Raw genomic sequence first — 17670 nt, 5'->3', positions numbered from 1 at the left:
GGGGCCTGAGAGGGCAAAGTGGCCAGGGGTATAGGGAAAGAGAGTGGAAGGGACACTCTTACAATGAGTTTCTAGAGAAATTCTGCTCAAAATATTTAAAATTCTGCATCTTTAAGTAAAAACTTTTTTCTGTATTAATTTAAAATGTAATTACTTAAGGACCATCATGTAAATTGTTATTTTAACCAATATAAAGTTTGCAGAATTTTGCAGAATTTTAAGTTTTTGTGCACAGAATTTATATTTCTTTTGCGCAGAATTCCCCCAGGAGTATTTCTTTTCAGAAACCACTTAAATCTCTCCATTGCTAGAGTTTCTTCATTATCTAATACAGAGAAGGCATTTTGTACTTGTGTCACTTGAGAGGGTGTATGTCACTGCAACACAGGTCTTACTCTCCCAGAGCCCACTGTAATCCATTTGTTCTTGGGTTCCTGTATGCTCTGTGTTCATCACAGACCCTCTGGTATATAAGGTTCCCTCGGAGAAATAACAGGCGCCTAAGCAAAGGGTCTCCAGCATTCCACAGTGCATGTTGTTCCTGCATTCCTGGTTCCTATTTGGTTCTTGTTTTCCTGCCTTGCTTCTTCATCCAGCCTTGCCTCGTCCAGTCTCATCTCGTCCACCATTGTTTCCTCACTCCAGTGTTGTCTGTATGTCTTTGTCCTTCCCAGCTTGATGTTTTGTTACCGACATCTAGCCTTGGACCTGACCACGTTTGCCTGCTGCCTGGATCTGACCTCTAACTTTGGTTTTGACCACATTTGTCTGCCACCTGCCCTGATCTTGGCCTGTCTCAGCTTCTTCAGTCTAGTGCCTGTTTTGACCCCTGCATGCCCTTGGACTCTTGCTCACCTGACTGCCCTAGTGATTCACCTAAGCTCTTCTGGCTGCCAGAACCCAAGGGCTCAATCTGTGGGGATATAGACGAAGCTCCAGCATGTCCCACTATAGGGCGCATTTGTAGCTGTCAGCATAGGCCTCGTAGGTTTACCTACAAAGCACTGTCAACCACAACATAGCAACAAGGGCTCACACCCACACCACCCATCACAGTTAGCTGAGGCCATGAGCTTGGCGGACTCGCCTAAGGCCTCCACTATTGCTGGGCTGGCTCACCAGCTTCAGCAGCAGCAGGATCAGTTGAATGGTATGGCTGCCCGGTCTGATCTGGCTTCTGCTCCATCACCCGTGATATGGCCTACTACTCTCACACTTCACCTGCCTTCGCGCCCGAGGTATAATGGAGATCTGGTGAAATGTAGAGGCTTCCTGAATCAGGACACGTTTGAGAACCACTGCTGTAGAGTATTTGCAACCTATACCAGTGCCTTTTGATCTAGAACATGCAGAACATTTTGGAGCCTGTATTACATTTTACAGTATATCAGAAGCTGTCTACTCTAGCTCTAATTAAGACTTCATTTCTGTTTGTATAGTTCTTCTATTCCTTCTCTTTATTTTCAGAGAACTTCTACTATGCTTCACCAATACAAATATAAAAATACAAAAATGACAAAAAAATAATAATAGAATCATGAAGAATAAATCAGTCAAATGACAGAACAGAAGATTCTCAAACAACTCACTGATTATGACATGAAAACTACCAATTCATTTATAATTATCCTTACTCTTTGCCTCATGTAGTAGATCAATTTTAATATGTAATAGTACATTTCTCTTGATAGATATCAATATCTGACTGTGAAAACCTTCTCTGTATCCAATCTATGTTTGTTTGTTGGTTGTGTTATAATTATGAATGTCAATTTGAAACTGTTGTGATTTACACATGGAACAATGGTATATAAAATGTCTAAATAAATTAAATAAATAAAATAAACAATACCAGATGCAGTTTAAACTGCAGCCACCCTTTTCCCATCAGATTGGGTCAAAGTGACCTATATTCTGTCTTTATTGGGTGGCTCCACCTTAGCCTGGGCCTCACCTCTTTGGGAAAGAGATGAGCCACTCCTAGCGGATTTGAATCACTTCCTGCATGAATTCTGTCTGATTTTTGAACTTCCAAGGCATCTGAACCCCTGCAGATCAGATGGGGTGCCCAGTGGGTGGGGAGTATGCAGTGTATTTCTGCACCCTGGCCTCCGAACTCCAGTGGGGCAGTAATTGTCTAATTGCAATCTTCAGGCAAGGGTTTCAGAGCACATTAAAGATGAGCTGGCTGCTAAGGATCTACTTGATACGTTGGAGAGCTTAATCAGACTAGCCATATATCTGGATCTTAGGTTCCAAGAATGGGCTCGGGAGAGGAGCTTGGTTAGTCACCCTATTTATCTTACCCCAAGTTTCCAGTGACCAATGACTCCCTGATCACCTCCAGAGCCGGGACCAGCACCAGTGGAAGCTATGCAGCTTGACCGCCTCAACCTATCTGCGAAAGAGAAGTAGAGGCACTGAAACTTCAACCTGTGTCTCTATTTGTGTGTCTCCAGAGCACTTTGCAAGTTGCTGCCCAATTAAGTCGGGAAACTCCAAGATCTAGGTCTGGTGGAAGTAGCCACCCTATGTCAACCCTACACTTCTCCACAAATTCTTGTACTAGTATGTCTCTCATTTGGGGACATCCTCGACACTTTTGCGTTCCTTGATAATGGCGCTGTTGGCAGCTTCATTCATGAGGCTTTGGTTCATCACTATAGGATCTTGACGGTTTCCTTGGATACTTCACTCTCAGTCTTGTCTGTGTACAGAGAACCTTTGCCTGGATGTGTCAAGAGGGCCACTGTCCCACTCACCATGCAAACACATATTCTGTATGCAGAGCAGATCACCTTATATGTGCTGTCCAAAGTGGTCAATGCAGTCATCTTGGGCCTACGTGGTTCATGCTATACCTGCCCCAAATTGATTGGGCTACTTTACAGATCACTAAATGGAGATCCTGCTGCCATGAGCAATATCTAGCCAAAGTCTTGCTAGTTGTGACCCTGGCCCTGACAGTGACCTCAGAGCTACCTGGCCTGCCATCACAGTACACTGAGTATGCTGATGTGTTTAGCAAGCAAAAGGTGAAGGCTCTGCAGCCTCATTGTTCCTAAGATTATGCCATTGATTTGGTTCGTGAGCAGGTACCACCTATGGTTAGGGTCTAACCGCTCTTCACAGAGGCAGAGGCTTTGTCCAAGTATATTAAAGAAAACTTGGACAAAGGCAATATTCGCCCCTTTTCATCATCTGCTGGGACCAGATTCTTTGTTGTGGGGAAAAAGGACGGGTTGCTATGTCCTTGCATTGACTATCGGGATCTCAGCTCCATGAACAAGAAGAACTGCTATCTCCTTCCCTTGATCTCTGAGCTCTTCGACTGCCTTCGAGGTGCTCAGATATTTGAAAGTTGGACCTATGAGGGGCATATGACTTGATTAGGATTCGAGAAGGTGATGAATGGAAGACAGCCTTTAATACCCGAGATGGATACTATGAGTACCTAGTGATGCCCTTCAGGTTTGTGCAATGCTCTTTCAATTTATGGTCAATGAGATCTTTCTAGATTTGCTCTGTTCCCAAGTGTGGTCTGTTTGGACAATATTCTAGTCTTCTCTGTCCTTAATGGAGTATGGATGTCATGTGAAACAAGTCCTCCAGAGATTCCATGAGCACTATCTCTACACAAAACTAGAGAAGTGAACCTTTGAACAGAACATAAGAAATTGCCATGCTGAGTCAAACCAAGGGTCCATCAAACCCAGCATCCTGTTTCCAACAGAGGCCAAACCAGGCCACAAGAACCTGGCAAGTACCCAAACACTAAGGGAAGAACTTCCCTTTTTGGGATATATCATCTCTCGCCAAGGCCTACACATGGACCCAGCAAAATTGAAGGCCATTCTGGAATGGCCCAAAACCGTGGGGTCTAAGGCACTGCAGCACTTCCTAGGGTTCACGAATTACTACAGGCAATTTATTCATGATTGTTCCTCTTTGGGCATAGATACCAAGAACTGGACCATCAACGCTATTCAGGCATTTAAGCAACTCAAGGAGGAGTTCACCCATGACCCGTGTGTGTGCCATCCAGACCCTTCCAAGCCATTCTTTCTGGAAGTAGATGCTTCTGCACTCGGATAGATGCTGTACTCATGCAGCACAACACACTGGTACCCTCGTGACTTGCTCCTATTTCTAGAAAAATGTTCTCCTGCAGCAAAGAATTATACCATCAGAGACTGCATGCTGCTAGTGGTCAAGCTAGCCCTAGACAAATGGAGACACCTGTTGGGCCAGGCTCCCAGTAAATATACATGGATCAGAAAAACCTGGGACACTTAGCACAAGCACAGAGACTGAATTCCTGGCAAGCCCGCTGGTCACTGTTCTTCAATCAATTTGACTTTGAGCTGCGGTATTGCCCTACAGAGAAGAAACTGATGAGCTAACACTCTCTCACACACCTTTCATATTGAAGGCTTTCTGGAGCCTCCATGGCACTTCATAGAGCCAGTAAAGATTGTAGTTGCTGCTGCCTTCAAAGTCCTTCCTGGAAAACCATAGTTCTCCAGCATCTACATCAGACGTTTCTTTAGTGGGCCCATGACTCAAGGTTGGCGGGTCACCCAGACATCATCCGAACCTTGGAGTTAATTTTCTGACACTACTGGTGGCCCCAGATGAAGTCAAATGTAAAGTGGTATATAGAATCCTGTCCTACATTTGCCATGAATAAGTGTTTGAACTTGACTATTGGGGTTGTTATAACCACTGCCAGCCCCCAAGGAACCCTGGACCCATTTGGCCACTGACTTCATCACTGACCTTCTCCTCTCAAGTGAGTGGTGGATCGATTTTCTAAGATTGTACAATTCATGCCCCTCCCGGGTCTCCCTTTGGTGCCCGAACTGGCTAAACTCTTCATCCAATGTAATCTTCCGTCTGCATGGGCTTGTCTTCACATCCTCTCAGACTGGGGAGAACAGTTCACAGCCTGCTTCTGGAAAAGCTTGTGAAAGAAGTTTGGAATTACCTTAGATTTCATCTCAGCTTACCATCCCTAGAGCAATGGGCAAACCAAATGAGTAAGTCAGAATTTCAAAGCCTTCCTGTGAGCCTCTGTGAACCAGCGACACGATAAATGGGCATCCCTCTTCACATGGGCCGAATTCTGCCACAATAACCACATAAACAGTTCCACTGGGTCATTGTCCTTCTATACAGTATTCAGGCATCAACCCTGTACACCCAAACCTGTTCCAGTTCCCATAACTTACCCTGCAGCCAACTTAATGGGGGGAGAGAGTTCCAGGTTCTCTGGCAGAGGATGCACCACCCCCTGAAGCAAGTGGCAGAGCAGTTCAAGAATCAGGCAAACAAGAAATGTCGCCAGGCACCCCAACTTAAACCTGGTGACTTGGTATGGCTCAGCACAAGGAACCTATGCTTAAAATATCCTTATTAAAATTTGCACCGAGATTCCGAGGGTCCATTCCCTATCGAGCGAAAATTGGGCCTGGTGGCCTACAAGCTTAAGGCACTTTTCACTCTGCATATCCACGATGTCTTCCAAGTATCCTTGGTAAAACCTGCAATTTTTCTGGCTGGTCAGACCACCCCTCCAGCCCATGGAAGTTTCAACAGAGGAAGACACTCAATATTAAGTCCACAAAATCTTAGATTTATGGCAGGTCCAGAAACAAATCCAATATTTAATCTCCTGGAAAAACTTTGGGCCTGAGGAGAATTCTTGGGAACCAGCCTCTAATCTGCAAGCCCCACAACCACTAAGAGATTTCCACAGGAAGGTCCCCAGGAAGTCCAAGCCCAGAAGATTGGGGAGGGGGCTTTGATGGGAGAGTACTGCTACATTTGGAGACTCGCAGGAAGTCCCTGTGAGCCACCTCACTCATCCTGGGATTGCCGGTGTTTGCGGCAGAAACGCCACCTGCATCCAGGCCCTGCCAGGTATGGCTTGAGACTCTGTCACATTGCCTCTCCTCCATCCCTCCCAAGGTGCGTGCACGCCCGACACTCAGACATTTAAAAGGCCCGAGGCGGGTATCCAGCCTCGGTGCCCTTTAACATCACATGTCCTCCGGTATATAAAGCTCCCTCGGAAGAGCAACAGGCGCCTCAGCAATGGGTCTCCTGCATTCCACAGTGCATGTTGCTCCTGCATTCCTGGTTCCTGTTTGGTTCTTGTGTTCCCGGTTCCTGTTGTTCCTGCTGTGCTTCCTCTTCCAGCCTTACCTCATCCAGCCTTGCCTTGTCTAGTCCAGCCTTGTTCATCCAGTCTCATTTCATCCACCCTTGTCTCCTCACTCCAGTGTTGTCTGTGAGTCTTTGCCCGTCCCAGCTTGATTTAGCTTCGGACCTGACCCTGTTTGCCTGCTGCCTGGACCTGACCTCTAGCTTTGGACCTGACCATGTTTGTCTGCCACCTGGACCTGACCTCAATCTTTGAACCTGACCACATTTGCCTGCTGCCTGGACCTGACCGCTAGCTTTGGACCTGACCATGTTTGCCTGCTGCCTGGACCTGATCTCTAGCTTTGGACTTGACCTCATAAGTCTGTCACCTGGCCTGACCTTGCCTTGGCCCCAGATTCTCCAGCCTGCTGCCTGTCTGACCCCAGCATACCCTCAGACTCATGCTCACCTGGGTGCCTTAGGGACCCACCTAGGCCCTGCTGGCCTTCAGAACCCAAGGGCTCAACCTGCAGGGGAGATGAATAGTATAGGTGAAGCTCCAGCCTGTTCTGTTACAGGGCGCATTCACCGGCTGTAGACATAGGGCTTGTAAATTTTCCTACACAGCAGAGTAACACCAGAGCAACAAGGGCTCACAACCCACATACCCATCATACAAACTCAAAGCTACACTGTCTCAATTATTCCTAGACTCACCCCCCCCCCCCCCCCACTTACCAGAAAATGATTCTACCATCTAGGCAAGCCTTGTGGGGTGGTGCTTTAGGGATGATATTTCCCTCCTAGCTGCTAACCAAAAGGACAGGGACCTAGGGCCATCTAGTGGAGACCAAGATGTCTCTACAGATGTATAAAGATTCCTTGTCTTTGGCAAACTAATTCCACATTTTTCCCAAATGTTCTGCAAGTCTAAAGAATAAAACACCGTTTAAAAAAAGCAGCATACTAAAATAATTAAGAGTTTTATAGTGTCATAGGTCTCCTAGCAAGCTATCTCTCTCCACTACAATCTATCCTAAATTCAGCTGTGCAACTTATCTTTTGTCAAAGTCACTACATTCACATAACTTGTCTTCTGATATCACTGCATTGACTCCCTATCTGCTCCCATATATAGTTCAAACTCTCCTTTCTCACCTACAGATGCCTTCTGTGCAGCACCTCACTACCTCTTGTCTCATATTTCTCTCTACACCTCTCCTCGTGCACTCCGTTCATCAGACAAATCACTCCTGTCTGTGCCCTTCTTCTTTTCCTCCAGTTTCCACTCTGGATTTCCACCCGGCTGCACTGTGTGCTTAGAATAGTTTTCCTGAACTGGTGTGCATTGCTGCCTTATCAGGATTTAGAATAAAAACTAAGTATTCAAGTGCAGTAGTATAAAGCCTGTCCTCTGATCGAGTGCAACTCAGACAAAGAAAGTGGATATGATTTCCCAGCCTTTAAATGGATGTGCTCACAAACTAGATACAAAGGGGTAAATAATCAAAACTGTGTACCCAGGTGCAAATTCTGCAGGTATTTTTAACCTGTAGGGTTTGCAACAAATCAAAAGTACGTTGCTTTGATTAATGCCCACTGAAAAATTACTTGCAGAGATTTGTGCTTGCTTTTTCTATGAGTAATTTTTATGCACAAAAACACTGGGATAAACAAATTTAAGCATGCTATTCTTTTCTCCTTGGCTAAGCCCAACAAACAGCCACACAAGATGGGTGAAGTCATCCGATGGTTCAGAGTCAGGTCATTTTTTTCTCATAGCTCAGAAAGTTCCACTTTGACTTCTGAGAATGCATGGGACTTCTCTTGCTAGCATCTCCACACTTGATTTTGCCTCAGTCTATTTTCGTCTACTCAGCAAACAGACAGGAAAACTTCTCTCTCAGTGTCACTGCATCAAACAGAGATATTGACAGAAAAAACTTCTTCTAAAAGGAAAGGAAAAAACACATTTAAGAAATATTAGAAATGTAGACACCAAGAGTGCAATATTCTGCTGCAGAGTGACTTGGCTAGTTAGCCAGATAAACTCATCCAGCTAACTTATAGGGTCATTCATCAAAATGCATTATGGTGTTGACACACGCGATAATAAGGCTAGCACATGGCGTGAATGCAAATTTTGGGAAGGGGCAGGATTAGGGAGGAGTTTGGGTGGGATTTATGAAAATGAGGGGCAATACACCAAGTGATAGCAAAATGCATGCTATTGCATGATTTTAACTATACCTTTTTTCCTGGCGTTAAGCTGTGCGATATGACCGAAACAGCCATAAAACAATTCATGGTAAATTTTGCGAATTGCATTTCTGGGCTTGGAAGAGGGGAGGAAGAGGGAGAGAGAGAAAGAGAGAGAGCCTCTGGGGAAGCCCTCACAGTATGCAACTATTTATATGCCTATAGGAGTGGCATCTAATAGCTCGAGGTGATGTATTGGTGATGGTTTAGGGGCCAGTTTCTCATGCAGAGTGAGATGTACGAACAGCACAGTATACCTCAGTGAAGATCTGACGTCATTTGGAGTGAGGAAAAAAGTCTCACAAAGATTAAATTTTGTACTATGTTATCTCACCCTAGCTTGATGGTACCCTGTTATAGAGCCCATCAAGCTAGGGCGAGAAAACATAGTAGAAATTTCATCTTTGTGAGACTTTCCTCACTCCAAATGACATCAAATCTTCACCGAGGTGTACTGTGCTGTTTGTATGTCTCACTCTGCAAGAAAAACTGGCCCATAAACCCTAAACCACCACCAACACCTTACCTCAAGCTAATAGCTGGCCTTACTATAGAGATATAAATACTTGACTACTATGAAGGCCTTATAGGTAGATAGTCTCAGTTGCAGTCAGAATTATTACAGTGTGTAAAAAGTTTACCATACTACTAATGTGAAGTGCTATGGTGCAGTAATTCTAAAATTTTCATAAACAACACTCCTTTTTCTTAATGCAGGCATTATTATAGCATTTTGATGAATCTAAAGGTAAGTTTGTATATTCAATGACAGCCCTAAACACATAACTTCATAAAAAACAAGATAAATTAAGTTTGAGGTTCAGACCAGCTGGAATAATGATGTTTAATCAATGAATCCAAAATTGTTCCTTTTGAAATAGTGTAATAGAACAATCTCGTCCTCATCATCCAGGATATGTATCTATGACACAGAATCATAAATCATTAAAAGAATGATTCAGTTCCATTCAGTAATCAACTGAATGAGCTGTTGTCCATTGATTCTTGATATGTTCAATCATCTGCACGCCAACATTCTGTACTGTCTTGCCAAGATAGGCTTTATTGCTTGGGAAGATGATGATATAGACTACCCCTGATGTCTTACAATCCGTATTGTAATGTAACTTAATAGTGTATTTAGCTGAAGGGACAAACACTGTCCCCGAGTGCAAAGATATTATACTTATGGTGCAATTTTTATTTTATTATTTATTTTTATTTTAAATCTTTTCTATACTGTCGTTAAGATTGATACCGTTACAACGGTTTACAGTAAGGCACATAAAAATAATGATGCTAAAATATATCAGTTTACACAGGTGCCATAATGGTTCGGTAACATAGGGCCTGATTTACTAAGCATTTTTCCCATAGACACAAAATGGGAGAAAAGTCTAAGTAAATCAGGGCTACAGTTTGTAAAAAATATTAAGTGGTAAATGTGACAAATCATGTCCAAATCTCTCTGTATCAGTTTTGAATAGAAGACTAGCTTTATAATTGTATCTTTATCCTAGTGATGAACGAAAAAATAAAAATGAAAACTACACACATAATAATTACGGTGATGTGTGTGGGTGTTCAATTGTTTGTACCTTGCACTTCCCTGGGTTCTATTCTCCCTTCTCTTTTTGATAAGCTTGTTTAAAGAGCCAGGTTTTTAAACTTTTTCTAAAGGTTTTGCTGTCTCTTTGTAATCTTAACTCCAAGGGCATGGTGTTCCATAGTATGGGTCCTGACAAGGATTGCACCCTTTCTCTTACTTGTGTTAGTCTTGCTGTTTTGATTGATGGAATAGTTAGGAGTGCTTTGTTGGCTGATCTCAGGTTTCTGTTAGGGATGTGTATGCGAAGGGCTGTGTTCAGCCATTCTGCTTTTTCGTTATGTATTAATTTATGTATGGTGCATAGTGTTGTGTACTGTATTCTTTGCTCAATAACTCAGCCAGGGTTTCGGTGATGTGGTCTCTTTTACTTTTACCGGTCAAAATTCTTGCAGCTGTGTTTTGTAAAATTTGTAGTGGTCTTAGTGATGTGTATGGTAGACCTAGTAGAAGGGCGTTACAATAATCAGTGCAATTACCACATAGTTGATGTTGACCTGCCACCCTCTGTTCCCCTAGCTGTTCATTAAAATCAGATTTGACCAGTCTTTCTCAGGTTCATACTGTGAGTATAAGCCATGCTTGGGAATTCAGAGAACTCAGGTTGAAGTTGCAATATGTGCCAGTGGCTCAATATAGCTTGATGTGCTGCATGTACCCATGCTGTAAAAGGTAAAACACATGTCAATTTCTGATCATCCTTAGAGGGGCTTGGCAGAAAAGCCAATTTTAGTGGAAGTATTTCACCCACAAATTGGCTTTTTGAGTCTCATTTTTTTTATATCTTCTATTAGCAAACAACTCAATCATGATCTGTGCTTGATGTTGAAAATTCTCTCTAGACGTGCAATACATGACAGCCTTAAAAACTGGGTAACTGGAAGACTGAGTTTTAAATTCCTTGGATCAAATGTCAGCAGACTCTTACAATCAGTGGGCTTTTGGAAGAGATAAGTCGAAACCATCCTCACTTTTGATAAGTCAAATATAAAAAAGAAATCTAATGTTCATGAATGACTGCTGTAAACTTCACATTCGGGTATAAATTATTCAGCCAATCTACAAACTGTTGAAACACTAAAGCAGATCATCTCCAAAAAATAAAAATGTCTGTATAGCATTTCCATATAAGATGATGTCTCTGAAAAGGTTGATTGTTAAATTTATTTATATTCCACTTTTTGGCACTTCAAAGCAGATTACATTTAGGTACTGTATTTCCCTATTCCCAGAGGGTTTACAATCTAATTTTGTACCTGAGGCAATGGAGGGGAAAGTGACTTGCCTAAGGTCCCAAGTAGTGACAGTGGGATTTGAATGGTGGTTTATAGACCACTGCTCTAACCACTAGGCTACTCCTCTTTTCCGCTTTATTTTAAAATGGCCCATATATAAGTTCACAAAACCTGGGTTATTCATGGTACCCATTGAGGTACCTTGTATTTGTTGAAAGAACTGTTTATCAAAAGCAAAAAGTTTTTTGTCAATGCAATTTCCAATACTGGGTCAAAAACTGAATAGGAATATGGTGTGGATGTGGGTTTGGTCTAAAAATAAGCTAGCAAATTCAATAGCTTGCTGTTGCAAAATGTTGGTGTGTAAGGATTCTACATCTAACGTAGCCAAAAATGTGTCTGTTATGTCTTGATGAATTGTCTCCAACTATAAAATTATAGCCTGTGAATCCCTTACGTAGCACATCAAGAGTGCGGAGTAAATAGCACGAATACACACACACATATACACAGACATAAATATGAATCCCAAAATAATATAATGTGTGGCGATACAATATAAACTGTTCAATACATATATCTATTGCTTTATTTGTTTAAAGGCCAATAGGAAAGGACATTTGTTTGAACAATGTACTCTTATTCTGAAAAGTTTCCATTTTCAAAGGTAAAATCCTTTTTTGCCCTGGAAATGGCTTTGAATATTGCTCTTGTATATGTGAAGAATTATACAATTTCAGAATACATTTATGGAGTATATGAATGGGGGAGATTGAAATAGGTTATCTCATCTTTTAAAGCAATTAAGTTACCCCTCTGCATGGAGATACAAATGTATACCACATATAGAAAGAAAATAATAGAAAAGGCATTTTAATTTCTAACAAAGTGTTGTCCTGGCATTATTTATCCTTTGCTTCCTTAGTCTCACTTTCCTGCACATAATTATACAGTTTAGCCTTCTGTTTGGATATATATATATATTTTTTTTATAAAAGGTATGTAACAAACACAAAATGGGAGAAACTCCTTAATACAAGTATATAGAGCTTAATATCAGTTACTACTACTATAAAATAATATGGCATGAATACATCATTACTTGTGACTTAATTTTTCTAGGTTTTTCTTCTTGTCTAACGATGAAATGCTGGAGATCTTGTCAGAGACTAAAGATCCACTGCGAGTTCAGCCTCACTTAAAGAAGTGTTTTGAAGGCATTGCTAAATTAGAATTTCTCCCCAATATGGATATTAAGGCAATGTACAGTACAGAAGGCGAGCAGGTGGAACTAATTGAGATCATTTCAACCTCTGAAGCTCGAGGAGCTGTGGAAAAATGGCTTATTCAAGTGGAAGATATGATGCTGAAGAGTATACATGATGTCATTGCTTGTTCGAGAATGGTATGTTTCTTAGCATTGCTATAAGAATATATTTTCTCCCAGTTCAATCCTTGAGTCTGGCCTTCCATTCTCTGTGTCGGCTGGGGTTGGATCCTAGGGATGTTGCAAAGACAGGTTTCACAGTCCTCGTTCCCCCCCCCCCCCCCTGGAGAGAGTCTGGGACATCGTTCAAGGGTGACACTTGTTGCCAGATTCAGGGACCATGATTACAGGGATGGAGTTCTGGTGCATGGTCCCCAGCTGAAGGACTATCACTGTAATGATTAAACCAAATTTATTGGGGGTAGTGTGAGATAGGGGAAATATTCTTAGGCAATTGTGAATGAAGGCTCATGGTGGCAGGATCCCAGTCCTTATTCCAATTGAGTTGGATGCCCAGAGGAATAGGGGAAACTGCCAGATCAAATAATTATTTTGAAGAATCAGTGGCCGGATGTGCACCAAGGAGGACCTGGGCTCGATTCGTGGATGAGGTCTTCCATTCCCTTGGCTGGTTGGGACTGGGGATGCTGTGCAGGCCCCTAGGAAGAGGAAATCCCAGCCACCAGGGAACAGGAACATCTACTGGCCGAATTTAGGACCCATGATTGCAGAATTCGAAAAGGAGCTCTGGTGCATGCCATTCGACCAAGAACTATTTCTTAGCATTCAGACAGGGTAATCCATGACCAATGGGTTAAATACCTCTACCAGCAGATGGAGTCGTAGGAAAGCTGACGCAATGGTATATATACCTCTGCACTGACATCAGCCCACCAGTTAGACTGTTTGTATTTTTAGTCAGTCAATAAGGTAGCAGTAGGTAGGCAGTGAATAAACAAGTTAGACTGTTTGTATTTAGTCAGTCAATAAGGTAGCAGTAGGTAGTGTGTTTATTTTTTAAAAGTCTGCAGAACTAAGTGTTCTCCAGACTTTTAAAGAGCTGAGTGTTTTATTTAATAATAACTGAGTGCATTGTATTGAAAAACAAAAATAAAACCACAAAACCCCCCCCCCCCCCCCCCACAAAAAAAGTAGCCAGAAGCTAGAAATAAGCTAGGAGCAGTATATACCAAAGTAAAAAAGTTGAATAGTTCAGCTCAGTTACTCACCTTGGAAAGGTGTTGAGGTAGTGTGATTAGGTTTGAATAGGGAACAACATTTGTTAATCAAGGGAGCTGTGAGTCACTCAGGCTGACTAACTAAAGTTAGACTGTTTGTATTTCCCAACCCTCCCCCACCCCTTAATTTATAGGCAGGTGCCACTTGCACAAAAAAAAAAAAAAAACCCCATCAACAAAAACTTTATTGAGAATTCGATCAGACCCCAGTAGGCCACTACCAGACATATAGTGAATTCACAAAAACATTTAAAGGAACTTAGACACATTCCTACTCCCATAGCAACCTAAAACTTAACTAGGAGCTGATCAAAATTGAGATGAAGGCAGCAGTCCAGCAGCAAGAGGGGGGCTTCCCAGTCTTTTGCATCGAGTGTCACATGTATGATTTTTTACCCACCGGTGAGAAGTTGTACATGTGCACGCGATGCAAAGAGCTCCTGGCTCTCAGAGAACGAGTCCGATCTCTGGAGGCTAGAGTGGCAGACCTGGAGGAGCTGAGGGAGACAGAGAGGTATATAGATGAGACCTTCAGGGACATCATAGTCAAGTCCCAACTTCAGACTGGCAGCCCTGGTGCTGCCTTGGAGGAAGAAGGTCTCATAATGGGAGAGCACCAACCAGGTGTAGCAGGAAAGGATCCTGTAGCAAGGACCTGCTCTCTAGGTGATGCATTGTCCTCTCGCACTGAGGATATCTCCCCAAGGCCTACTGCCCAGGAGGGAAGGGTTAGGTCGGCCGTCATAGTTGGTGATTCAGTTATTAGGAATGTAGATAGCTGGGTGGCGGGTGGGCGTGAGGATCGCCTGGTAACATGCCTACCTGGTGCGAAGGTGGCGGACCTCACGCGTCACCTAGATAGGATTTTAGACAGTGCTGGGGAGGAGCCGGCTGTCGTGGTACACGTGGGCACCAACGACATAGGAAAATGTGGGAGGGAGGTTCTGGAAGCCAAATTTAGGCTCTTAGGTAGAAAGATTAGATCCAGAACCTCCAAGGTAGCATTCTCTGAAATGCTCCCTGTTCCACGCGCAGGTCACCAGAGGCAGGCAGAGCTCCGGAGTGTCAATGCGTGGATGAGACGATGGTGCAAGGAAGAGGGATTCAGTTTTGTTAGGAACTGGGGAACCTTTTGGGGAAGGGGGAGTCTCTTCCGAAGGGATGGGCTCCACCTTAACCAGGGTGGAACCAGACTGCTGGCGCTAACCTTTAAAAAGGAGATCGAGCAGCTTTTAAACTAGAACAAAGGGGAAAGCCGACAGTCGCTCAGCAGCACATGGTTCGGAGAGAGGTATCTTTAAAGGATATTAATGATGCATTAGAATTAGGGCATCCCAACAGTGAGGTTCCAATAATTAGAAAAGTAGTCCAAGTGCCTGTAACTAAAAACTCACCTGAGCTAAAAAATTCTAACTTATCCCTATCAATTAAAAAGCAGAATAAAAATACAAACAAAAAACAAACTTTGAAATGTTTGTATGCTAATGCCAGAAGTCTAAGAAGTAAGATGGGAGAATTAGAATGTATAGCAGTAAATGATGACATAGACTTAATTGGCATCTCAGAGACATGGTGGAAAGAGGATAACCAATGGGACAGTGCTATACCGGGGTACAAATTATATCGCAATGACAGAGAGGAGCACTCGGGAGGAGGTGTGGCGCTTTATGTCCGGGATGGCATAGAGTCCAACAGGATAAACATCCTGCATGAGACTAAATACAAAATTGAGTCTTTATGGGTAGAAATCCCTTGTGTGTCAGGGAAGACTACAGTGATAGGGGTATACTACCGTCCACCTGGTCAAGATGGTGAGATGGACAGTGAAATGCTAAGAGAAATTAGGGAAGCTAACCAAATTGGTAGAGCAGTAATAATGGGAGACTTCAATTATCCAGAAAAGACCGAAGCAAAAAAAGCCTTGCACATACGCAAGTAACAGAGTACACTGGTGCAAGAAAAATTGTATCACCACCAAAAATTCCACAAAAGTCTTTTATTGCACTTCAAAGCAAAATCAGGTGAAACAGTGTTGCAGTGACGGCAACTCCACGAATTAAAGGACACATACTTTAAAGCGATCCCCCGACACGGACCGTGTTTCGCTAGGCTGCATCGGGAGGGACCAGCATGTACATTAAAGTCTTCTCAAATGTACAATGGAGCGCTCCATTGTACATTTGAGAAGACTTTAATGTACATGCTGGTCCCTCCCGATGCAGCCTAGCGAAACACGGTCCGTGTCGGGGGATCGCTTTAAAGTATGTGTCCTTTAATTCGTGGAGTTGCCGTCACTGCAACACTGTTTCACCTGATTTTGCTTTGAAGTGCAATAAAAGACTTTTGTGGAATTTTTGGTGGTGATACAAGACTTCAATTATCCCAATATAGACTGGGTAAATGTATCATCGGGTCACGCTAGAGAGATAACGTTCCTGGATGGAATAAATGATAGCTTTATGGAGCAATTGGTTCAGGAACCGACGAGAGAGGGAGCAATTTTAGATCTAATTCTCAGTGGAGCACAGGACTTGGTGAGAGAGGTAACGGTGGTGGGGCTGCTTGGCAATAGTGATCATAATATGATCAAATTTGATTTAATGACTGGAAAAGGAACAGTGTGCAAATCCAAGGCTCTCGTGCTAAACTTTCAAAAGGGAAACTTTGATAAAATGAGAAAAATTGTTAGAAAAAAACTGAAAGGAGCAGCTACAAAAGTAAAAAATGTCCAAGAGGCGTGGTCATTGTTAAAAAATACCATTCTAGAAGCACAGTCCAGATGTATTCCACACATTAAGAAAGGTGGAAAGAAGGCAAAACGATTACTGGCATGGTTAAAAGGGGAGGTGAAAGAAGCTATTTTAGCCAAAAGATCTTCATTCAAAAATTGGAAGAAGGATCCAACAGAAGAAAATAGGATAAAGCATAAACATTGGCAAGTTAAATGTAAGACATTGATAAGACAGGCTAAGAGAGAATTTGAAAAGAAGTTGGGTGTAGAGGCAAAAACTCACAGTAAAAACTTTTTAAAATATATCCGAAGCAGAAAGCCTGTGAGGGAGTCAGTTGGACCGTTAGATGATCGAGGGGTTAAAGGGGCACTTAGAGAAGATGAGGCCATCGCGGAAAGATTAAATGATTTCTTTGCTTCGGTGTTTACTGAAGAGGATGTTGGGGAGGTACCTGTAATGGAGAAGGTTTTCATGGGTAATGATTCAGATGGACTGAATCAAATCACGGTGAACCTAGAAGATGTGGTAGGCCTGATTGACAAACTGAAGAGTAGTAAATCACCTGGACTGGATGGTATACACCCCAGAGTTCTGAAGGAACTAAAAAATGAAATTTCAGACCTATTAGTAAAAATTTGCAACTTATCATTAAAATCATCCATTGTACCTGAAGACTGGAGGATAGCAAATGTAACCCCAATATTTAAAAAGGGCTCAAGGGGCGATCCGGGAAACTACAGACCGGTTAGCCTGACTTCAGTGCCAGGAAAAATAATGGAAAGTGTTCTAAACATCAAAATGACAGAACATATAGAAAGACATGGTTTAATGGAACAAAGTCAGCATGGCTTTACCCAGGGCAGGTTTTGCCTAACAAATCTGCTTCACTTTTTTGAAGGAGTTAATAAAAATGTGGATAAGGGTGAACCGGTAGATATAGTATACTTGGATTTTCAGAAGGCGTTTGACAAAGTTCCTCATGAGAGGCTTCTAGGAAAAGTAAAAAGTCATGGGATAGGTGGCGATGTCCTTTCGTGGATTGCAAACTGGCTAAAAGACAGGAAACAGAGAGTAGGATTAAATGGGCAATTTTCTCAGTGGAAGGGAGTGGACAGTGGAGTGCCTCAGGGATCTGTATTGGGACCCTTACTGTTCAATATATTTATAAATGATCTGGAAAGAAATA

General features: G+C 42.6%; 1 protein-coding gene across 1 annotated transcript in view; it reads left to right on the top strand.

Annotated features, from left to right (window-relative positions):
• Positions 1-17670, top strand: part of LOC115082450 (dynein heavy chain 12, axonemal-like) — a gene marked incomplete at its 3' end in the record, with an annotated part of 97203 nt that overhangs the window by 45668 nt on the left and 33865 nt on the right. Inside the window, exon 4 of the mRNA XM_029586680.1 lies at positions 12370-12652. Within this exon, the coding sequence (XP_029442540.1) occupies positions 12370-12652 (283 nt within the window). The remainder of the gene's footprint in view (positions 1-12369; positions 12653-17670) is intronic.

The sequence above is a fragment of the Rhinatrema bivittatum genome, unplaced genomic scaffold (assembly GCF_901001135.1).
Source record: "Rhinatrema bivittatum unplaced genomic scaffold, aRhiBiv1.1, whole genome shotgun sequence".
Classification (NCBI taxonomy): domain Eukaryota; kingdom Metazoa; phylum Chordata; class Amphibia; order Gymnophiona; family Rhinatrematidae; genus Rhinatrema; species Rhinatrema bivittatum.
The sequence above is the reverse complement of the archived record's forward strand: the minus strand, read 5'-3'. Positions and strand labels throughout refer to the sequence as shown.